The following is a 23,380-nucleotide window of genomic DNA, read 5'->3' as shown; positions in this document are numbered from 1 at the left end:
TCAAGATTAATATTCTCATCTGATGGGAATATCAATATTAAATTGTTTTGCCTTGTAATTTTGACAGGTTCCTGCACTATCTTGAAGGAATTCACCTTAACCTTTCAAAAGAGACTGTGAATACTTTGGCAGCGGGCTTCCCTTAATATTCTACATGAACAGTGCTTGTACAGATTATTATGTGGTCGTTAATATACATTTTTATACTGGTTTTCCTGGAAGTTTATCTCTCTTAATGTACATTTAAAACAGACTATTTGTATATATTAGTGTGCAGATATTTAAAATGAAGACATTTGACTTACAAATTGTATTTATGATGTGGTGTATTCTTTTTAAAATTTTTTTGTATTATCTGATTTAGCTTTGTTGGAGTATTTTTGTATGTGAGTGAACTGTTCCTAGGAGGTAGAAGTTCACTAAGATACTTCTAAAGATGTTTTACTGCTAAACTAATCCATAATTTTTCCCTTTCCTGGTACCTTTAATCCCCCTTTCCAACCAAGTGTTAGTACTCTGTTGAGTTGTAAATGTGAATCTCTTAGGTGATTCTTTTTATTCTAAAATAAGAATCTTTGAAACAAATTGGTATAATCCAGAATACAAAATTGCATATGTAATGCATAAGAAAAATTCCTAAGAAAGAAATTATGTTTCATTTTTCAAAAAGATCTTCATGCCCTGGCAAGTGTGGTTCAGTGAACTGAGTGCAGGTCTGACCCCAAAAGGTCATAGGTTTGGTTCCAGGTCAGAGCACATGCCTGGGTTGTGGGCAAGGTCCCCAGTTGGGAATGTGCAGGAGGCAACCATTTGATGTTTCTCTCCTTTTCCTTCTCCCTCCCTTTCCCTCTTTAGTTTCTGAAAATAAATAAAATCTTTTTTAAAAAGGCAATCTGTTTGAAGATTTTACCTTTAAAAAATCTTCCTGATAATTTTATTTTGGTAAAATAAAGTAATTTGGTACTCCTCCATTGTATTTTACCATTGAATACTGAATGTTGACAAAGTGAAATCAAGATTATGAATTATAGTTTTCATAAATTTTTTAGCAACCATACATGTGATATTTTGTATATTTTGTCAATTCAAATCACTTACCTTGTACATTTTTCTTGTATTTTTATATCATTGATGTCTTATTTCATAAAGATAATGATGTTAATGTATCTACTTCGGACAAATTTAATGCAATTCATTAAAACTGTAACAAAGAAGGAGTCTACTACAGGATTTCTATATAATAGCCATTTTGTCTTAAGGTTACGTTCTGGAGAATATATGTATTTTTTATTACAAGATTTTAAAATACCATGTCACTTAAAATCATTTTTACAATTAGATAATTAAGTATACCTGAAAAAAGTCTATTTATATTAGATTAATATTCGGTTACTTTATCTGGTGAATTACGTTTTCACGTCAAAGAGGATCTTAATTTTGTATAGTTGAAAAATGTCTATACGTACATGCTTAAAATGTGTATGAAGATCTATTTATACTTATTTAACTCACTTTTTTTTGTATTGATAATATATTGATTTAAAGGCTAAAGCTAAAAGGCTTTATGCAATATGGATATAGGAATTCCAGATGTAATCATCTGGGTCAATATGAATTTGGATATAGGCTAAAACTTATACAGGTTTTTCCTGTATATGAGAATAAGATAGATACAAGGCTTTTTTTTAACTATATGGATTTTTTTTTTTTACTGAATAGAAAAGTTCACTACTCATAGAGCACTTACCTATTAATTCGGTCTTTTATTATTAGGAAATTCTGATCATTCTCAATACTTGAGGAACCAAAGTAAAATAATTCCATAGAACTTTTATTTATTTATGTTTTTTAGGTTTAACATATTTTGGGGATTTTTGGGGAAGATTTTTTTTCTCCGTTCTTAAAGGTGATAGGAATTCCTGCTAGTTTTAGTTCTTTTTTTTGTGATAAAATAAGCAAATTTTGATGACTTTTCAATAAATAGCCTCCTAGCTTGTAAATGTCTAATACAGTCACTTTTACTTAGAGCTATTTCCAGAAACAGGTAGGGGGTAGGATACCACGTGACTGGCCTGAACAGCTCGATGGCTGGTGAGGCTATTTACCAAAGTATAAAACAGTAGTTAGCCCTGGCTGGTGTAGCTCAGTGGATTGAGCACGGGCCTGTGAACCAGACAATCGCGGTTCGATTCCCAGTCAGGGCACATGCCAGGGTTGCAGTCAGGTTCCCTGCAGGCCAGTTCCCAGCAGGGGATGCACGAAAGGCAACCATACATTGATGTTTCTCTCCCTCTCTCCTTCCCTTCCCCTCTAAAGATAAATAAATAAAATCTTTAAAAAAAAAAAACAAAAAAAAAAAACAGTAGTTAATGAGGTGGTTTGGAAGAAAGAGGATGATTTCAGACACGTGTAGTGTAAATATCTACACAGCTACATTTCCAAGGTGGAGATGCGTGCACAACCACATCCGTGTATGCAACTGTAGAGGTTTATGTGTGCATGGCAACAGAAGGTAAGTGCTACTTTCCTCAAAAGATGGTCTGTCAAGTAAGAGTTCAAAGGAATATAATGAACTTGTTGACAAGCCTGGTTTATTCTGGACTTGATGGATTGAGGTTTATGAAAATCTCCTTTTGGAGGCAGGGCATCAAACCACATTGTTTCCAGAGTAAGAAGAGGAATCCACAAGTTGTGTTGCCAGTTTTGCTTGATGCCCAGGATGAGCACCATCCAGAACTTATCATTCCCCAATTCAGCAAATTCAGTATGGATGGTATTTGCTTTTAAGGGAAGGTAACTTTCTCGTTTTGACTGGTTAGGAGGTATCTTACTGTTCAACACTTAAACCTAAAAGGTATAGAATCTCGTAAGATATTTATAAATTTGGCCTTGCCTTATTGTGTAAACCATTTAACAACCACAATTCCAACTTTAAATACACACAAACATGTTTTATTCTTCATTAACACAGATGGCAAAACAGTTGGTTTTTATAGCTTTAAAGCTAATAAATAATAACAGTAGAACAGATTATATATTAATTATCAGACTTTTAAGGTTCAGGGGCAAATACTACTAATTCATAGAAGGCGACAGCCTGTAGTAATGAGTCATACAACTCTTCTATTCTGTAGTGCTCAGTGGATGAGAACATCTGTCGGTAGTGCACTATCTTGTCTGCCGGGAAGAATACCCGAGGCTCCTCCTTCAGTACAGAGTCCAAGAGGAGCTGCTTCACCAGATCTTTCCCACTAGTCCGCGTGTCCCCAACCATCAGTTCAAAGTGCTTCCCCACTGCACTGCGGTTCATGCTCAGGACCTGATGCTGGCCCCCCTGGGCAAAAGGTGTATTCAGTAAGGCATACAGCATGGCTTCTATGATATGCAAATGTAACAGTACAGGAAACAGGGTTGAGTTCTGAACTGAAAGTCCTGTTTTTTCCAGAACATAGAGGTCAGCTTTAGGAATCTTTGAAATGACTGAAGAAATCTTAAAAAAACAAAATAAAATAAATGAGTAGAAATAATTTTATTATTTTGGTCCCCTCTCTGTCCCACTTCTATTATTTATTTATTTAAATTGTATCTTTATTGTATTTCTCTATATTACATCTTAGTCCCCTTATATTCCCCCACCACTCTATTTTAAAAATAAAATTTTAGAACTTACATAACTTATATAACTTACAGAACCTATACTGCTATTGACAGTTCTGAAATAATTGGAAACATTTTATGGGGAAGTCAGGACAGCCACATTCTGGCTGTGGTTCTGTCAGACACAAGATGAGCTAAGGCAAACCGTAACTTCTAAAAGTTGTCTTTCAGAACTTTAAAATTGACTTTTTTGAAAGTCAAAACATTGACTTTAAAATTAGACAAGTCAAAACCTTTTTTATTAACCTTTCAAAAATTTCTACAGTAGAGCATAGGGTTAGAATTACTAGCCCCAAATTAATCACTTCTACAATGGACCGATCACATCAGATGCTTGATCAAACCAGTTTTCGCAGGTGTGGTCATGATAATTACTGCCCATCTCCCAAGCTTTCAAAGATTCCAGACAACAAATAATAGCATTTATAAAATAAGCCTAATGAATATAGTGATGAAATTCTATAATATTTAGAATAATATACTTTACCACTGTGTTTTTCAGTATCTGCTTTTTGCCATATAGGTATTGAAATAAATTATTCCATTTTTAAAAACTCATATGTGATGGCAAACAACTGGAATGGGTGAGTGATAAAGACCAAAAGAAAATCCCTTCTTCCTATTTTATTACATTCTTTTGAGGAGTAGTAGATTCAGCTATACAGGGATCTTTAGCAGGTAGGAATTTGAATGTGTAACTGCCTTACCTCTTCTAAATAGACAGATGATATGTATGTTCCTTTCATCAGCTGGAAGCATTCACTTTGCTGCCAGTCTAGCACTGCCAATTTATGGTCAAGGTGAGCCCAGGCAATTCTTCGAGTACCAAAAACAATGGATACGATACTATTTACTGCCTGAAACAAAAAGGCTGGCTTAATTACAAGTGTAAACACTTAACAGATATAAAATTTAAACTATAAAATCAGAAACCCAAATTAGTTTAAGTAACAAATAGATTCACAGTTTATGAACTGAGAATTGTTAAAGAAATGCAGGAGTAAGTATAAAAGGTAGCCAACAGCTGTCAGTTCTCAGCACCTAGCTCAAAGTGGGCATTCAAATGTTGCTGCGGACTGTGCCACACACTGGGCAACCCAGGAACATAGCCATTCATTGTAAGAAATGCCACAACCCAACACTTACACCATAGAGAAAAGAAATGGTCAGGGAAGACTTACTGGAGGACAAGGAAACCAAGTAAAATGGTAAACAAAGTCACTTCACCCAGAAGTCTGCATAGTCTGACACCTTGCACTCGGGCCGTGGACTAGAGTACGTGTGGGAAGAGGGCAGAGGGCTCCCCAGATTTCTGCAAACAGTAACTTGCAATGTACATTTCAGAAAGATGGTGGACAGCTGTGTGGAAGATGGACCAGAGGAGCCTAGACTAGAGGTAGGGATTTGTGTTGGGTCCCTGTTTTATAACAAATTATTAAGGATTTAAGACAGTGAGGTCAGAGATCATGGGAGTAGAGTTGATGTGTGAGACGATCAAAGTGCCTAGGTTAACTCGTTTCATTTCTGTGACTGTCTGGCATCATTAATGATGAAGGCAGCTGATCTGCCTCCTAAGATGACCATAGGAGGCAGGTCAGCTTGAGAAGGCTGGGGAGACAAGTTGTTTTTTAATGTATTCAGTTGAGGTTGCCTTCTAAGGGGAGATGTGTAACACATAACTGGACATATGGGTTTAGCTCTGGGCCATGGCTGCAGACAGAGTACCGTGGCATCACCTCACTCTGAAATGGCTCATTAGTTTTATGAACAAGTAAATTAACATGCTCTATAGATACAGAGCTAGAGAAGCAGGAACATTTCATGACTGTGCTCCTCCCTTTCACTGCTCAGGAATGGATAAGCATCCACTAAGGGCAGAATAGTTTGGCCACCCAGACATCTACAAAGTACAGGTTGCCTTTGGTTCTCAAGCTGTTGTGTGCATAAGAATTACGGAACCAAGTTGCCCAGAGTACTTCATGGGCAACAGAATTTTTCCAAGGGCTTCACTGCATGGTTTTCTCTGTACAAACCGACTTTAGAACCTAGCCCCCTAAATGCTGTTCAACACTTGTAAGATGCAATTCCATGATAATCTGGGTATAAACAGTAGTTTTAGCCATAAATCTGAATGACAATCTAAATACTGAAAAATTTGGTTCAAATATGTTCCAGACCAACTGCAGTGGTTCTGTCAGGAATCCGTGGACGGCATGGGTGAGCCCTGCAAGTCACCAGAGAGTGTCTGCAGCATTCTGCTTATAGCTCTTTTTTTCCCCCCTGAAAAGAGGATCCAAGGCTTTCATCGGGTTTCAAAAACTATCCATAATCCTCCCAAAACTGAGAACACTGGTCCACAAAAATTGTGCTTATTATAAGAATATTTTATCAATTAAACTTATGAATGTTACATAATATATAATTATATCTCAATAAAGCTGGGGGGGGAATATTTTATCAAGTATTGCAACACTGAACTTAAGTTCCTCCAATGTTTAATGTTTGATGAGCCAAGTAATTCTAATACTTTTAAGACAACACTGAAAAAGAGTTGCTTTCTGAATGCTTTGTAAGGGGGTAAGAAAACTTTAAGTCCTATGGACATTAAACTTTAAGTATAATGTCCTAAACTCACTCACTGGCCACAACCCATCTCTGCATCTTAATTTCTCATTGCTCCCAACTCGACTGTCCCCCACAGGCTGATCACCCTGCAATATTCCTTTTCAATGAATCTTGCACAGACCTGCTTCTCTGTATCAGTTTTTTCTTCCTAGAATGCCCTCCTCTCCCAGCTAGCCTATTTTCTCCCTCAGAGATCCAGGGTGTTTTTTCAGTAAACTTTCCCCAACAGTCACATTCCACAATTCTCCTCTGAGTTGCCAATTTACTATCTGTACATTTCATTCTTTGTTATTGATCACATACTACTTTGTACATAAGTTATCTATTAACGTGTATGTCTGGTCCCACCAACTAAACTATAGCTGCCTGAAGAATCCTGTCTTGGTGCCCAGAATAGCGCTTTGCCAAGGAGGTTCTCAAATATTTAGGAAGTATAATCTGTTAGAAAAAGGGTATATACCTTAAGTCTCTCTCTTTCTATTTCTGGTTTGATAAGCTTTTTCAGTAGCCGGTTTTCCTGTGACTTTCTTTTTTTCACTCCAGTCTCTGGACAAAGGATGGAGTTACAAACTTGAACAATAGTTTTATACTGGAACAAGGGCACATTCATTAAACTCTCCAAATTCTGAAATGGCCCATATTTTTCTCTGTGCTCTACAATATTGATGGACTTCCTTCCACGAAGCAATTTGAAAGCTTCAAGTTCTTTATTAGATGCTGTATTCAATACGTGCAAGATGGAAGCCTGCTGTTCCGAAGAGAAGAGTTTGTCAAGTGCATTTCCAGACTCCTTTGTATTTTTGTCATACACAGCAATGTTGGGAATAATTTTCTTGGGTGCAGTGGATTTTTTCCGGCAGGAATTATGTAGGGCCTGGAACAAGGACGACCTTAATGATACCGGGAAAAATCTCCACCTCCCTAAAAGGAAAATACAGCAAAATGTAAGTTGGGATGCTTCCTTAGTGCTAGTTGCAGCTAGACCAGAACCGTTGCAAAGTGACAAAGACTCTCCCATAATTTATGAACTAGTAGACCATATTAAGTTCTACTGAAGAATCATTAAAGTTGTTTCATAACCATATCTCTATATAACTAAACAGGAGGTTGTGGTTTTTATTCACAAGAGATGTCTTCTGATTTCTATGGCTATGTCCTAAGTTTTACTATGTAGAAACGTTATTTTATGAGGCCCCCCCAAAAAAAACCCCAAAAAACAACGGGATTATCTTCTGGTGGGCAGGCCCCTTGTGGTGCAGGCTTCCCCAGCCAGGTGAGTGTTCTAAGAACCTATCTGTATGTGTACCACCTGGTGGTGTGAAGGGCTGTGTTCAGCTTCAGTGAATTTTTTCTGAAGACTCAACAAGTTTGCCCATTTCATGATGGGTGATTTACAAGTGCACCTGCCCACACCCTCACACAGTGCTCAGTGTTCAGCAGTTTTGACCAAAAATGGCCTTGACAACCCAGTACCCTGCCCTCCCTATTTACCCTATCTCAACCCAAGCAACTTCTTTTGTTTCCCCAGATGAAAAATAACCCTCAGAGGGAAACCTTTTTTATCATGTAAAAGAGGTGAAACAAGAAATGGCAGAAACACTTAAAAGGCATCAAAATCTACAAGTTCAAAAACTGTTTTTCGAGCAGTGGAGGGGGAAAAAAAGTCTCAATAGGTGTACTGCATCAAATGGAGAGTCCCCTGAAGGTGACTGAAGTTTAAACATGTAAGAATAAATGCACAATTTTTTATAAATAAATTATGTGTTTTTTGGGGGGTACCCTTTGTGCCCATCAAGAAGCATGGATTTAAAATAACAATTTCTCATGTGTAATATAAATTCTTCTAGAAGCCACAGTAATAAAATAAAATACAATAAAATAAAAAATTTTGCCCTAGCCCAGTACAGTTGCTAGAGCAGCCACCCCATACTCCAATGTTGAGGTTTGATCTGGCGCCAGGGGATGTAAAAGAATCTACCAATAAATGCTGAAATACGTGGAACAACAAATCGATGTTTCTCTCTCTGTATCTATTCCCTAGGAAAATCAGGAAATAAAAATAAAACAATACTTTCAACTGCATAACATTCTTGACATTTTTAACTTTAGAGGAATCTCTTTGTAATTAATACGTCTTGTTAAAAATTTTATTTTCACCTGTTTCTTACCCAGTGGAACCAAATACAACTAAATTTTGTAAGTTTATTATGTTTTAGCTGAGTGGTAGATTTAAGAAGTTTTTCTCTCCTCCTGCACACTTTTCAAGATTTCTACCATGATTATGTTTCTGCAAGCAGAGGGGAACCTATATAACAAACAACTTTGTAAAGGCAGTGGGAAGCCACTCTGACGACACCGCCAGGGGTAAGCAAGCGGCCGTTGGAAGCCGAACCCTCCGCCCGCCGCCCAGTCCCGGACACAGCCGCTCCTTAGTGCAGAGGCGCACCCTCGCTCCAGGCTGGGGGACCGGAACCGCCTCGTCAGCTCAGCTGGGACCCCTAGAGAGAGACCTGGACTTGGGGCCTGAGAGAGGAAACACTCCAGGACCAAGGCAGACGCGAAATTAACCCAGTATTCCAGGCACCCTACCTCCAGCCACGAGGACCCTAGAAACGTTCATTCTCCAAATCAAATTAGCTAGGTCCCACAGTTCCATCTTCCCCCACTGACTTCCGGTTCCTGCGTGCTCTGCCCACAAGTACCCGGCCTTTCGGCGGAAAGTTTCCTGTCCAAGCGGCGTTCCGATGGCTCCCGAGGTGTGTATCGGAGAACGGCCAGCGTGCCGCGGGCTGCATGCGGGCGTCAGGACCCGCGCTAGCTGAGCCTCTGTACGGGAATCCCGCGTTTGGGTCCGCAGACTCGTTCTACTGCTCCCGGGAAACGTTCTTGCCCAGACAGCAGCAGAGCCGAATCTCGGGTATTCTGCCCTGTAGCTGGTAAGGTCCTCCTTCAAGGAGACTCCCTGTATCAATTCAGACACAAAGATTGATGAGCTCCTATTTGGGGCCCTATCTGGGGCGCACAGAGCTGAGTTTGGTGAGGGAGCTTAGACATTTAACAAATAATTGTAATACCAGTTAGAATGAAATAACCGGGAGAGATGCCAGGTGCGTCAGGAGCTCAGCAGGGAAACGGCGGGCAGCCAGAGGGTCAGAGAAGGGCGAAATAGGAGAAGGTGGCGTTGGCACTGGACCTTGACAGTCGGAGCATGTTCCGTGAGGTAGGAAACGATGGAGGTGAGGCTGGCGCCAAATTTCACTGGGCCTTGAATGCAGGATGACCGCCACCAGGTGGCCGGAAGCTTCTGAGGTTTTTGTGGAGACAGACTGGAGGTGTGTTTCCTGGATCGGAGGTGAAGAGGCTGGGAGCAAGGAGAGGAGCTGGGAAGTTAGTGTACCTTACCAAGGGCGACCCTGGAGAACTGAACTTGGGAGGTTCACGGATAATAGAAAAAAAATACTTTCTAGAAAATGGGGAGATTTTAGCTAGTTTTGTGAAAAATAGGGAAGTGAGGAGAAAGATGGCCTTTGGAGGAAAAGGTGGTTGGTTTGTGTATTTATGAGATGGCAATGACTGGTATTATATTGTCCAGGAGGCAGTGGAGATGTAAGGGATTGTAAGTATTCATAAGAATTACTCCTGGGAAACCTATGAATCCAGCCAATTTCAGGGAACTTTGGAATCTAACAAGAAATAAATGCAACTTTTGGTGCAATCCTCCAAATCAGTAGGAAACAATTTTCTTCCTTTTAACTTCAGGGTTTATACCACTCAATGAGGTGTTATGAGTTGAATTGTATCCCTCATAAAAGATATGGGGAAGTCCTAATCCTCCGTGACCTCATTGGAAATGAGGTCATTTCCTCCTCTGGAAATGACCTTATTTGGAAATAAGGTCCTTGCAGGTGTAATTAGTTAAAATGAAAAATGAGGTCACACCAGAGTGGGTGTGACTAACTCAATATGACTGGTGTTGGCATAAGAATGCCCTGTGGCGATAGAGGCAGAGTGAAGTAATGCAGACCAAGGAAGGTCAAGGGTCTCACTCTAGGAGGGAGGCCTGCAACAGACTCACTCTAGGAAGGGACCGGCCCTGCTGACACCTCAACTTCAGATTTCCGACCACCAGAACTGTGAAAAATACATTTCTGTTATTGTAATCCACCAAATTTGTGGCAATTTGTTACAGCAGCCCTAGGAAACAAATACAGGAGGCCATCAGGAGCCCTGGTGATTGATGCTTTGAGAGATGGTGGGGCCCAACCAATCACCTGCTGCCTGCACAGCCTTAGACAGTTTCTCATCCTCTTGGAGCCTCAGCTTCCTCATTTGTGAAATGCAGATAATGGTACCTGCCTCACATTTCTATTAAGAGTACTTCTTGTTAGAAACTGGATGCCGAGAACCTGACATGTGTAGTAAGGGTTCAATAAATGTTGCTTCCTCCTGAAAGCATTACATCATTTGGGAGCCAATGATTAATGAGAGTGAGGGGAAACTCCCTCACTCCTCAGAGCACTCATTCAGACTTTGACCAGCAGCTGGAAGTAGTAGGGAAAGAAGCGCCCACTGGGCATGACTCACTGTAAATCAGAATCAGTGTGTGGAAAACGAAAGTCGTCATCTTCCCCAGAAACCAACTCCTTCTCACTTCCCAGGTTTTCTTGCCCAGATGCAGATGTCCTTGGGTCCTTCCACTCCTTTTGTCATTAAGTCTAGCTTGTGTTTTTTGAAGCTTTTTGGCATGACCTAGGACACATAGATGTACATGTGAAACAATGGCTTCGTTAAAAAACACATGTCTTTACGTGTGACGCACCTTGCTATTTTATATTTCCTGATTTAAAAAAAAAAAAAACACAGATCCGTTTTTGAACCTGCAGGTCCCCAGGTGGAGGAGTCTGGTAGATAGAGGTATAAACCCAAAGCTAAGGGAGACAACTGTGCTGGGTATAATTTGAAGGCCATCAGCACACAGAGATGGCATTTTTGTCCCACGGAAATGCGTGGAGTGAGCCACGGAGAGGGCTAGTATGAAGAAAGCACAGTGAGTGAAGGAGAGAACTGAGAGCAGTACTATTGGGGGTGAGTAGAAGATTCTAATTCCACACTGTCTCACCTCCGGTGCTTGGCACCTGCTGGTCCTTTACTCTCAGATGCTCTCTGCCCAAAATGGTCTGAATTCTGCTCACCTTTTAAATGCCAACAAGGTACCCCCTGCCCGGCCCCGAGAAGCTTCCCTGACTCCAAAGCCAGAAGCATCCCCCATTTCTCGCGAACACTTCATTTCTTTCTCCCTTGTAATGCATATTGTCTGGAACTATAGGGCTTTTTATTTTGTTTTGCTTTGCTTACATGTCTTTGTCTCCTTACTTGACTCTGTACATTTTTCCCAAGGTGTCTGGAAGTTACCGACTAGAATATATAAAAAATCCATTCCTGGTGCCTCCACATCCCTCCTGGAGACAGAGGAGCCCAGTGGCTGTGCCCGGGGCCGGTCCACCCTGTGCTTTAATCCCATGCCCAACCTCAGCACAGTAACAGTGTGAACTGGGGCCAGTGACCTCCCGTCTCTGAGCCTCTGCACAAGTGTGTGCGGACACAGGTCAGAGTTATGTCCCCTACAAACCCAGCACATTGCCTGGCACGTAGGGGGATTCACTAAGTGTTTGTGGAAAAAAATAATGAGTGATCACATGTATAACATCTAAAAGGTTCATTTGGGGGAAAATATTTAAAATTCATTCTCTATAACTTTATGGCCTTGACATAAGCAAACATTTCTAAGACTTGACATAACAGCAATAGTTATAAAGGAAAAAACAGATAAATTGGACGTCATTAAAGTTAAGAACAGATATCTGTTCACCATGTAAAAAAATAACAATAATATGAACGGAGCCACTTTAAAATGGAGTCGGAGCAGCCGTTGCGGAGGAACTGCAAGTCCCTGGTCTGCATGCCCTAGGCCTCACATCCTTGGAATGTTAAATAGGGCAAAATAACTTTGGACCGGGCCTACAGCGATATTATATCCCAAAGCACTGTTTACAAAGATAATAAGAAAGCAGATATGATGACAAGACTGATGACTGAAAATTTAAGGCATTGCTTAGAATGAGTATGCCTAGCTTAGCTTTACCTCTAGAAATGACTTCCTTCAACTGATGTAAGTTTGCCCCTTCCCTTTTTCATAAACACCCCTTGCCTCTCTCCTAATCGGAATACTATGTGGGCTTCAGAATAGCTATTCTTTTGGGATCTCAAATAAATGCTGTTTGCCTCTCACTTTGGCCTGTTATTTTCAGGTTAACAGTTTAAAGGCACCAGTGAAAGGGCAAGTTACAGAGTGAAAGGAGATATTTGCAGTATGTATGCAGCAAAGAGCTTGTATCCAGAATATGTGTATAAAAAATGCCTACAAATGAATAGGAAAAAGGCAGGCAAACCACTGGAAAAAAATGGGCAGAAGACTTGAATGGGCACTTAACCTAAAAGAGGGTATTCAAATGATCAATTAGCAGATGAAAGGGTGTTCACCATATTAGTCACCAGGGAACTGCAAATTAAAACCCACACTGACACCACTGCACACCCATGAGAACAGCTCAAGTGCTAAGATAACACTGAGGCTGCGGGCTGTGCCTCCAGGCTGAGGCAGGGCGGGGGCAGCAGGAACCTCCATGCTGAAGGCAGCCAGGCCTTGCGCAAAGTGTAGAGAGGTGCTTCTTGGAAAACTCAAAGCTCCCTGAATGGTGGGGCCCAGGGCTGACGGCAGACAGCGTCAACCACTAACAACATTGCACGGGCCTGTAAAAGGGTGCAGCAACTGCACATCCAAGCTGGGGTCCAGCATCCAGCACATGAAGGTCTCCAAAGCCTCGTCGGGACTCATAAGTTACTGTGAGCAGCTTGCTGGGGACTGAGACAGGCTAGTGAGCCTGGACGAGCAGTAGAGGGAAATGGAGACAGATCGTTAAACAAGAGTTTGCAGCCATCTAGTAAATCCTATCCTCCCTAAACCAAAGACACTTAAGAGTAAGTGGTTTGCACTTCTCCCCAACCCGAGAGTAAATAGCTTCAATCACCCTACTCGGGGAGATAAAGCAGAAATCCTTGCCAACCACACCCAAGGACAGATAAAGTTAAGGGAATAAATCTCATTTTGGCTCATCAGCATGAAGCTGATGAATAAACTGTTGAGATCCTCCCCGAAACTCTCAGCCTTTAAAACCCCTGAAAAGGAAGGACCTGGAGTGCTCGCTCCCAGGAGTACATTAGTGCCCTCCCCTCTCCCCTCTGCTTTCCCACAGACACACATCTAAACCCTAGGGGACCCCCAGAGGCTTGCAACCTGGGGACAATGGGCAGCGGCAGCTTGCCCTGGGCTAACTCCCTGAGCCTGTCCCCATGGAAGCCTTTTTTCTGACTTCTTAGCTGAAGCAGCCCAGCTTAAGCTCATTTTTAAGCTGTTTCTTATTGTACTGTCCCCAGCTTTAATAAACTTACCCTTAAAGTCATCTGGACTCAGGTTGTGTCATCTTTGTAACACAAAGTCAGAAATCCACACACTACCATCCGGCCCTAGGCAGAGCCGCTCAGGGCCAGGTCCCCAGTCCAGTAGCCGAACAACCCCCTGCTGTTCAGCATCCCAGCCTGAGAACTGGAGCCTTGTGTCATTCTACAAAAATAAATACAGTGAAGTGCGAAAGATAATACCCATAGATGAATTCATCCAAGTGTCGGCAAGGATGTGAAACTCTCACACATGCTGATGGAAATGATACAGAGAAATGGGATCAGATCACTGGGGAGGAGTAAAGAAGGGACTGTAGGAGGAGGTTGCCCACGGCAACGGTAAACAATCTAGTAGGACCGGATTGGCTGAGAAGCTGAAAGTCTCCAGAGCACGTGGAGGTATGGGCAAGAAGACTGGAAATAAAAGAAGCATTCTCGGGCTCTCTGTCCGGTCCTGGCTCTCTGGCCCTTCTTTCTCACGGATGCCTGGATGATCCTGCAGTGCTGCAGCTGCCTGTGTTTCCCAACAGACAGTTTTGGATGGGAAGGAGCTCCAGGCCCAGCCTAGGATCCGGCTGGCCTGGCAGAGGGTGGCAGGTTTATTCTCTGGGTGTTGTAGAAGACTGCCATTCTTCCAAAATTGTGTGGCTTTTGTATCTTAGATTGTAACACGGGGAAATGATAGGAGAACTCAGGTGTCGAAGAGGTTAGCCTCAATTGCTAGACCTAAGCGACTAATTCATGTGGAAAGCTGTTATTCCAAAATGGTGAAGCTTTTGAATAAAGACTCCTTTCCTTTACCACCAAACCTTTACCTCTGGAATTTTGCCTAAAGGGTGGCAAGCAGGCAGTGGGACCCCAGTTGCTGTTCGGTAATAGAAGTGTGGATTGGTAGAATCACTTTGGAAAACCACTGGGCAGAATCTGTCAACGCTGAAGGTATGTGTGGCTTAGGGCCCAGAAATCCCACCCCTAGGGATACATTCAACAAAATACAAACGTGTGCACCAAGAGACATGTGATGGGTTGAACTGTGTATGTAAAATTGTCTGTAGCTGACAATTACTCATTTACAAAGACTGAGATTTCACATGATAAACTCAGTACTAGCATGTTCACAGCAACACTATTTGTATGAGTCAAAACCTTGAATATCTCAAATGTCAAAAGATTTGCCCCAGCTGGTGTGACACAGTGGATTGAGCACTGGCCTGCAAACCAGGGGGTTGCTGGTTCAATTCCCAGTCAGGGCACATGCCTGGGTTGCGGGCCAGGTCCCCAGTAGGGGGTGCATGAGAGGCAACCACGCGTGTTTCTCTCCCTTTCTTTCTCCCTCCCTTCCCCTCTCTCTCTAAAAATAAATAAATAAAATCTTAAAAAACAAAACAAAACACAAAAAAGAAATGTCAAAAGATTATGCATACATTGAGTAAACTTCAGCTACACCCAGCAATGTGAATGAATTTCATACACATAATGGTAAGAGAAGCCATATACTTATATAGTACAAAAAGAGACAACCTAATTTTTATCTCCATAAATTGTTTTCCCTTTGGGGTCTAGTGACTGAACAGGGAATGGGAGCGTTTTGGATGTTCATTTATGTCCCCCCCCTTTTTTAATCCTGGATACTAGTTAAACATATGCATACACTTTGTAAAAATTCATTGAATTGTATGCTAACACTTTGTGCATTTTTCTTTATATTTGTCATATTTCACTGAAAGTGTACTTAAAAGTTTAATTGTCCAAGTCACTTGAATTAGATACACATGTACTACACAAGGTTGGAATATCCACCGAGGTCATCCGTGCCGTTCGGTCCTCAGTCACCGTCTGCTCAAAGGTAGCCAGGCCCCACGGGAGGGCGGCAGACCCTCGGCTGAACTACGGGGCGGGGAGCACATCACTCTTGATTGCTCCCCGGGCCCAGGGATTCTTTGTGGGGGAACGAAAACTGGTCCTACTAATCTTCATCTGGGAGAAGTTTTGGATTTTTTCTTTTATGTTAAATTTCATTATTATCTTTTCCTTCCCCACCCCAGCCCTCCTCCTTGACGGTGACTGAACTGTTCTCAGGAATCCTGACGCCTGCCCTGAACCCAGTGGCTCATTCGGTTGGGCATCGCCTGCGAAGCTAAAGGTCGCTGGTTGCATTCCTGGCCTGGGTTGTCGGGGCGTCTCTGATCAACGATTCTTCCCTCCTTCTCCCTCCCTTCCTCTCTCTAAAAAATAAATAAGTAAAACCTTTAAAATAAGGAATCCTGAGCTCTGCTTGTCTGGTGTCCGTGGGCTCAGGGTCTGTGACCCATTACTGTCCCCTATCTCTGCTCTGCAGCAGGGGCCTCCGCTTCTCATCTGTCAGAGGAGAGCGTTGATTGTCCCTGGTCTCCAGGGATGTTGAGAAGGTGAGGCACAGAAAGGCCCTTGGACTACTATTTTTTTACAGGTTTTACTTATTTTTAGATAGAGGGGAAGGGAGGGAGAAAGAAAGGGAGAACAACATCAGTGTGAGAGCAATCAGTGGCCTGTCACATGCCCTCAACCTGGCATGTACCCTGACTGGGGATCGAACCAGAGACCTTCCCATTGGTGGAATGATGCCAAGCCCACTGAGCCACACCAGTCAGGGCAGGTCCTCAAAGTATTATGTGTGCTTTTAAATGAATAATAACAACAAAGCCTTATGTGTCTCGGTGCCTGGCTACTGTTCCAATCATCTTTGTATTAACTCATTTAATTCTCAAAAAACTTCTCCATTAATTCCATTTCACAGATGGAGAAACAGCGGTCCAGATTTTTTTTCAGTATTGCACAGTTAAAATTGGTGGGTAAATGATCACAACAAAAAAGAGCTTTGATAATCTGAGAGCCAGAGTCAGAACACTCGGGCTCATACTTCAACACCGCTACATATTATGTGTGTGTCTCAGTTTCTTTCTGCCAAGAAGAGTTTTCTCTTTGGCAAAATAAAGCTCGGAGTATCATTCTCATAAGGGTGTTGTGAAAATGAAATTATATAAACAATAAGTAAAATAAAAATTTTATACATTGAGAGATATATTAATTGGGCGGTTGATTATACAGACTGAGATGACGTGTGACTTTCTAAAACAAACTCAAGAAGAAAAGACCTACGTGCTTTACAAAATAATCCTTGATGTGATTAATTTAGGTATAACTAAAGGAAATAGAAGTTTTGGGGTTTTTCTGAACCCAATTTTAAAACTAGTTCAGCAGGGGAGCGCCCGAGTGTTCCGATCAGATTTCCCAACAGATGTCACCCTAGTCCCTCCTGTTGTGGTTGCAACTGAGCCACTGTGCCTGACTCTGCTCAGGCCCCCAGCTAGTGGCCTGGAATGTAGATCCGTGTTACATTGTGTTTATTCCCAACGTCGTGTTTGTTTACTCGCTTCTCTTGTGGTTCTGCAGATTTCAGGACCGGACCTTCCAACTCTCTCGGTGTCTGTCGGGCTGTGGTATGTTCGGCAGAATGCAGACTCCCGGAAGCCGGGCTGCCTGTGTCACAAGGCTCTCAGCTCCTCAATACAGCTGACATCTTTTTTTTTACTGTGGCAAAATATACATCACGTAAAATTCACCATTTTAGCCATTTTCAGGTATGTAATTCAGCAGCATTTAGTACGTTGACGAGGTGCAGCGATCAGCACTGTCTAGTTCCAGAACATTTTCAACACCCTAGAAGGAAACAGTACCCATTTAGCAGTCACTCTCCGGCCTCCCCCCACATTGCCCCCCACCCCAGCCCCCAGCCCCAACAGCCACTGATCTGCTTCCCATCTCGGTCTGGGATTGCACTATCCCGGGCGTGTCATGTACATGGACGAACCAACGTTTTCTCAGGCCCAGTACTTGCTGCGCACCAAGGGTACAAAGATGAATGTGGCAGAGTCTGCTCTTAATGAGATCCCTGCCCAATGGGACAAAATATATATATATATATATATATATATATATATATATATATATATATATCACAGTCCAATGCGATGATTATTGTAGTAGAAATATGAACATCGTGAGAACACAAATGAGGGCAATAAGGGCAATGGTACTGTAAGAAGTACCATTCAAATCTGGGCATGGAGACAGGAGTTTGATAGACCAATGGGGGTGATACAGGGTGCAGCCAAGGGAGGGGGCTGGGGTGGGGGGGCAATGTGGGAGGAGGCTGAAGAGTGGCCAGATCTTTTCCAAAAAAGATTTGGAATGGTGTCCAGAACTCAGGGTGTCTAGGAATAATGGAGAGACATATAAGATGTCCTCACCCTTCCCCCCACAGGTGTGAGTTGGAGGCAGGGACACATGGAGCAGGAACATGCAGGGCTGTTTTGTACAGCCACAACCTTGCAGCTAATCCATGGTAGGGTCATTTAACATATCTATAGCCTTTGGCAGGTCACTTGGATATGTTAAATGGCTGTAGCCAGGCTTGGAGCCAGGGCAATGAAGTCACTTCCCCCAAGATGTAACTGGGGGCAGGTCCCCCGAATTACAGCTCCTGCATGAGAGCTTGGAGAAGATTGGCTCTAGGACATGGGGCCATACCTGCCCAGACTCACGATGGCAGCCCAGTAAACTTGTAATAATACAGAGATACTGGCTGTGTAACTGATTGTGGGAGGAGTCGGAAATAGGGGTACAGAGGAAGACTTGCCCGGGTATTTAAACCCAGACACGGCAGCCATTGGAGGAGATCCATGAAGTTTTGGCAGAGTGCAGACCCCCTCTTGGAGAGGTGGGAGGGGGAGCCACGTGGCTTTGTCAGAGTGTGGACGCCTGCAGCTTTGGTGGAAGAGGCCCACGGGGCTTTGGGGTGCTCCCTTTGGCCACGTGGCCTGGGAAGCAAGAGAGACTTTGCCTGGGAAAATGGGTACAAAGAACTCTTGCCAGTGGACCATGAGAAGGTGCTGCATGGCTTTGGATTAATTAGAGATCCTGCCTGGACGGCAACACAGCTGATGGTGCCAGCGGCCTGGAAAAACGGACGTGTGCTCTTTTCCTGATTTACGGTACCCAGAGTTAGGACAGAAGGAGAAGGGAGCCTGTGTTCCTGTGTTTGTAGGTGGATACCCTAAAGGACTTTGATATTTTAATGAAGACATTAGGTCTGAATAGCATTAAATAAACATTGGATTTCCTTTTCACAAATCTCTGGCATCGAGAGATGTCTTTCCAATTGGTGACATACGATCGGGCCCAGTAGGGGGTCTGGATGGGGGGGGGGTGTTGCTCGGGTGGAGGGGTGGTCCAGGGCCCGGCCTCTGGGGTCCAGGCCCTGGTGTATTTGTTCTGTAAGTTTTTTTGGCATCCCTGGGTGTGCCAAATACTGCCCCACTGGACCTCTGTTCTGTAACAAGGACTGGGCAGGAGGGGTGCAGAGGAGGAGGGAGCTGGAGTAGGACAGCTCTGTGCTCAGAGGAGGTGGGCAAAGCACACCCAAAGCACGTTACCACCCCAGGGCCTTTGCACTCGCTGTTTCCTTTTCCCGGGGGTCTTTTCTTTCAGCTAATTGCCTGGCTGGGTGGAACTCTTCCTTCAGATCTTTGTTTCAGTGTGTGTGTGTGTGTGTGTGTGTGTGTGTGTGTGTGTGTGTGTGTGTGGTGTGTGGAAATTTCTGCTTTTCCTCTTAGTTCTGGCTGGTCATATAATTAAAACAACATAGGACAGATCAATAGGAAAAAATAACCAAATTTAATGATATGTGAAGGTGCAGAGGTTCCATAAGAATACAGGGCCCAGGGACAAATTGGGCAGCTAAGGTTTATGTGCCACCTTGAGCTAAGGAAGAAGGTGGCAGTGCTATGGGACTTCAAAGGGGAGGACGGCAATTCGCATGGAGATAGAAAGCAAATGCTTAGTAAACAGATGTTTGCTGGGCCATCTTTAACAACAGGAAGCAGAGAGGACTTTGGTCTAATGGGACTTGCCAGGTTCCTCCCTGTCAGTCACACCTGGCTCATATTACACTATAGTTACCTGTGATAAAAGCTCCCTTCCTGGAGCAGGTCCTCTGAGTTTTTTCAGACAGCTGGAGAAAGATCAAAGGTCCATCTCATTTTCCTAAAAATAACCAGCCTAAAATAATCAAGATCCCAAAGAGGCATATTTTGGGGTGGCAAACCTCACCACCTCTCAAATGTCACCTCTTCAGAGAGGGCTTCCTTGTTCTCCCTATTAAAACAGCATCTCCCATCCCTCTCTGTCCCTTCACTCTATTTCCCTTCGAGCATCAGTCACTCTGAGACCAGGTGGTATGCAGGTATATCTGTTTCTCCCTTCATTTTCTGTCTCCTCCGCCTGAAGGTGAGCTGCACAGAGGGAGGCCTGTGTGTTTTGTTTATCCGCAGCACCCATAACAGTGCCTGGCACACAACATGCGCCCCGTAACTACTTAATGAGTGAATGAACAGACACTGCGGCAGTGTTCCAGGGACAGGGGTCTGGGTGGGTTCTCAGTTGGGTCCCGTCGAACACCAAGAGACACTGAATGTGTAAACAGGTGGGCAACCTGGATCGGATCCTTCTGCTCGGCTGCTGGACTTGGTGCTGTTCCGCAGACCTGCCTGTTACTTCTTTCCTTCGATAAGGAAGACACTTTTGTCAACCCAAGTCCTCTGACGTCATCATTTATTATTATTTTTTACCCCTACTCGTTTCTTCCTTATTTAGCCCATATTCCTCTAATCCCCGCCATGCGGCAGGCAGGTGCCGGGAACACAGTGGAGGGCACATCTAACCTGACCCTGTCCTCCAGAGGCTTAGAGGGAGACAAGCAAGCCAGGGCGCAATGCCAGCGGGTTGTGGTGCTGGGAAACACAGCATTAAAGAGGGAACACACTTCAGACACAGAGATCCTCTTTGCAGCATTAGGTGTGACAGCAAAAATCTATCGTAAGTGATATTCGTCCAACGACACTGAAGGTGATCAAATGGTCCAACAAGGAAATGCCCGTAACCCACATGGTATCACACAGCCATCAAATTACATCATGACGCATCTATAATACTATGAGACACTGTAAAGAAAGTAAAAAGATATAATATGGAAAATACGGTCCCAATTATATAAAAAGAGATATAAAAAAACAAAGGGAAATTCCGTGAACACTGGTGGTGAGACTGTTAAAAGCCGCACACTCGTTGAACTGCACGCCATCACCATTACGGTGGAGCCGTGGCTGAAATTCAACTTGTTCCGAAGGCTGTTCAAGAACTGAAGTGTTCGAGGTAGACGACCTTCAAGAACTGAGGTTTGGCGGCACTGTTTTTGTAAGTCAGCTTTATACAGTTCAACTTCATACAGTTCGCCAGCATTGGAAAGAACCCAAGGCAAACTTGGATTTGAATCCCAGCTCAAAACTATGTATCATTTAGTATACATCACCTCGGTTGGGTAACCCTGGACACATTTACTGCAATTGTCTTTCAGGATCTCAGTTGGCTCATCTGTAAACTGGGCATAAAAAGTAGTCTATACCTCAGGGTCGCATTTAAGATAAAATGGAATAATGCATGTAAGGACCTCACTATAGCAGTCCCTGAATAAAGGTAGCCATTGCTGTGAACAATGTATAATGAGGGTTTTTTTGTTTTATTCTGAAACTAACAAACAAAATTATTTGAATTTTCCAAGAGGTTGTGGTCTATTTCCCGGGAATCTTGAGCCTGGTCCAGGGCAAGGAATGTTATTGAAGGCTTTCTTCCAGCCCCGCCACAGCTGGGCTCAGCTGCCCGGAGACAGCGGTCCTGAGAGCCGGCTGGATGTTTGCCCTCTGAGTGATCCTGGGAACTGTATTTGGGGAGGACACTCTGTCCCAGGGCCCAGACTGGCCCCCTCACCCCAGCAGCTGCTGTGCGGACTGAGTCGGGGAGGGAAGCTGCCTCAGCCCACCCTGCCCCCGACCCCAGTGCTCCCTGTCCACCTCGGTTACAGCCTTGGGCACAGTGCTCAGCGCTCCCCACTGAGAGCAGCTTCTGCTTCCTGGACACAGGGCTGAGCTCTGCTTCGCTCAAGTCCCCATGAGTGGGCTACAGAGTTTCTCTTTGCAGCAAGGAAGAAGTTGGGGGAACAGACAGCGGTGATGGTTGCACAACGCTGTGAATGTAATTGATGCCACTGGATTGTACACTTTAAATTGGCCAATTGTATGGTGCAGGAATCTTACATATACAGGTCCGTCATCCAAGGGTATGTTTATTGATTTGAGAGAGAGAGAGACATCGATGTGAGAGAGAACTATTGATGGGTGCCTCCCATAGGTGCCCAGACTGGGAATTAAACCCACATCCAGGTATGTGCCCTGACTGGGACTTGAACCAGCAACTCTTTTTTGGTATACAAGAGGACTCTCCAACCAAGACACCTGACCAGGGTACTGCAATATTTTTAAAAATGAAAAAAAAATCTAGAAATGGGAAGACTAAAGAAAGAGCAGACTTGTCCTGTGAGCTTTTGGGACATAACCTGGGGCTGACAGACACCCGTTAGGACACCTGGATTTCGGTTCCGGTGCCTCCCCTTATTCGGCTCTATGATGTTGGTGACTTCACTCCACTGAGGACAACGTGCTGTCCCCACACAGCTGGCTGTCCTGGAACTCAAACGTGATCAAGCGGTGTGGGGCTCTCGGTAACACACTGGATAAGAAGGGAGGAAAGAAAGAAACCTTATCATAAGCAAAATACAGAAGTACCATTTCTTTTCCTTTGCCTGAAGGATGCCTGAAATTCCTTCCACTCTAAGGCTTGGGATTAAGGGGTGGAAGAAGGAAAACTAAAGGAACCTCTCGATCTCTGGCTCCTTGTGGCAAAGGAGGTGCCACATTTTCCCATGGCTGATACACAGGATTGAGAGACCCAAATGCCAGAGGAGAGCAAGTCAGGGGGACAAAGGGACACCGACCTGGGGGGCTGGGGTGCCCAGGACCCGCTCCCAGCTTTGGGTTCACCCTGGTGTTTAGCAGCTGGGAGTGGTGTCCTTGGCCTGTCCCCTCTTCGTCCCCCTACACCCCCACCCCTGGCCTTCATACTTTAGGACGCTTTTCCCATCCTTCTCCTGGGAGATTTATTTCTGTCCCTTTTTTCATCTAAAGCAGCGGAAATGAATCATCTGCAGCCGCTTGGTAAACAACCCCATGCCCTCTGACCCTCTGGGTTCTCTCCCTGGTTCCTCTGGAGTTGGTCCTGGGCTAGCCCCCCCACCCTGTTAAGACCCTCCTGGCTGGTTATTCTTGGTAATGTCCCCCTTTCCTGGGGCCTGGAGCTTGACCCCCTGCACCCCGGGGAAGATGGGAGATGACATACAGCATTCCAAATGATTATCCCACCAGCTGACCAGAGGGGCAGTGGAAGCAGGGACATCACTGTGTTTTGAGGACTTCGTGTGCCATGTACTGGCACATCTTGATGACCCTACTAGGTGGATCTGGCAATCCTCACTTTACAGGTGAAGAGTCCGAGGCTCAGAGAAGTGAAGGCTCTTGCCCAAGGTCACACAGCTAGTAAGTGATGGCACCAAGATTCAAAGCCTGGCTTCCTGGATTCATTCCATTATACT

The 23,380-nt window shown here is 43.7% G+C and overlaps 2 protein-coding genes across 3 annotated transcripts in view; one reads left to right on the top strand and one right to left on the bottom strand.

Moving 5' to 3' along the window:
- Positions 1-1,060, top strand: part of ATAD5 (ATPase family AAA domain containing 5) — a 55,058-nt gene extending 53,998 nt beyond the window's left edge. The window contains exon 24 of one of the 2 annotated variants that reach the window (XM_053657418.1): positions 68-1,060. In XM_053657418.1, coding sequence (XP_053513393.1) covers positions 68-146 — 79 coding nt within the window. In that variant the 3' untranslated portion in view covers positions 147-1,060. The remainder of the gene's footprint in view (positions 1-67) is intronic. The other variant, XM_053657422.1, reaches the window with a different exon arrangement.
- Positions 1,061-2,964: 1,904 nt separating this feature from the next.
- On the bottom strand, positions 2,965-9,024 carry TEFM (transcription elongation factor, mitochondrial). Its single transcript, XM_037143344.2, has 4 exons — positions 8,872-9,024; positions 6,743-7,203; positions 4,365-4,514; positions 2,965-3,490 (listed from the first exon to the last, which is right to left on the bottom strand). The coding sequence occupies exons 1-4, from the start codon at positions 8,936-8,938 to the stop codon at positions 3,053-3,055; spliced, it is 1,116 nt and encodes a 371-aa protein (XP_036999239.2). The 5' UTR covers positions 8,939-9,024; the 3' UTR covers positions 2,965-3,052.
- Between the last annotated feature and the right edge of the window lie 14,356 nt (positions 9,025-23,380).

The sequence above is a fragment of the Artibeus jamaicensis genome, unplaced genomic scaffold (genome assembly GCF_021234435.1).
Source record: "Artibeus jamaicensis isolate MK-2021 breed Jamaican fruit bat unplaced genomic scaffold, CSHL_Jam_final contig_1998, whole genome shotgun sequence".
Lineage (NCBI taxonomy): Eukaryota > Metazoa > Chordata > Mammalia > Chiroptera > Phyllostomidae > Artibeus > Artibeus jamaicensis.
The sequence above is the reverse complement of the archived record's forward strand: the minus strand, read 5'-3'. Positions and strand labels throughout refer to the sequence as shown.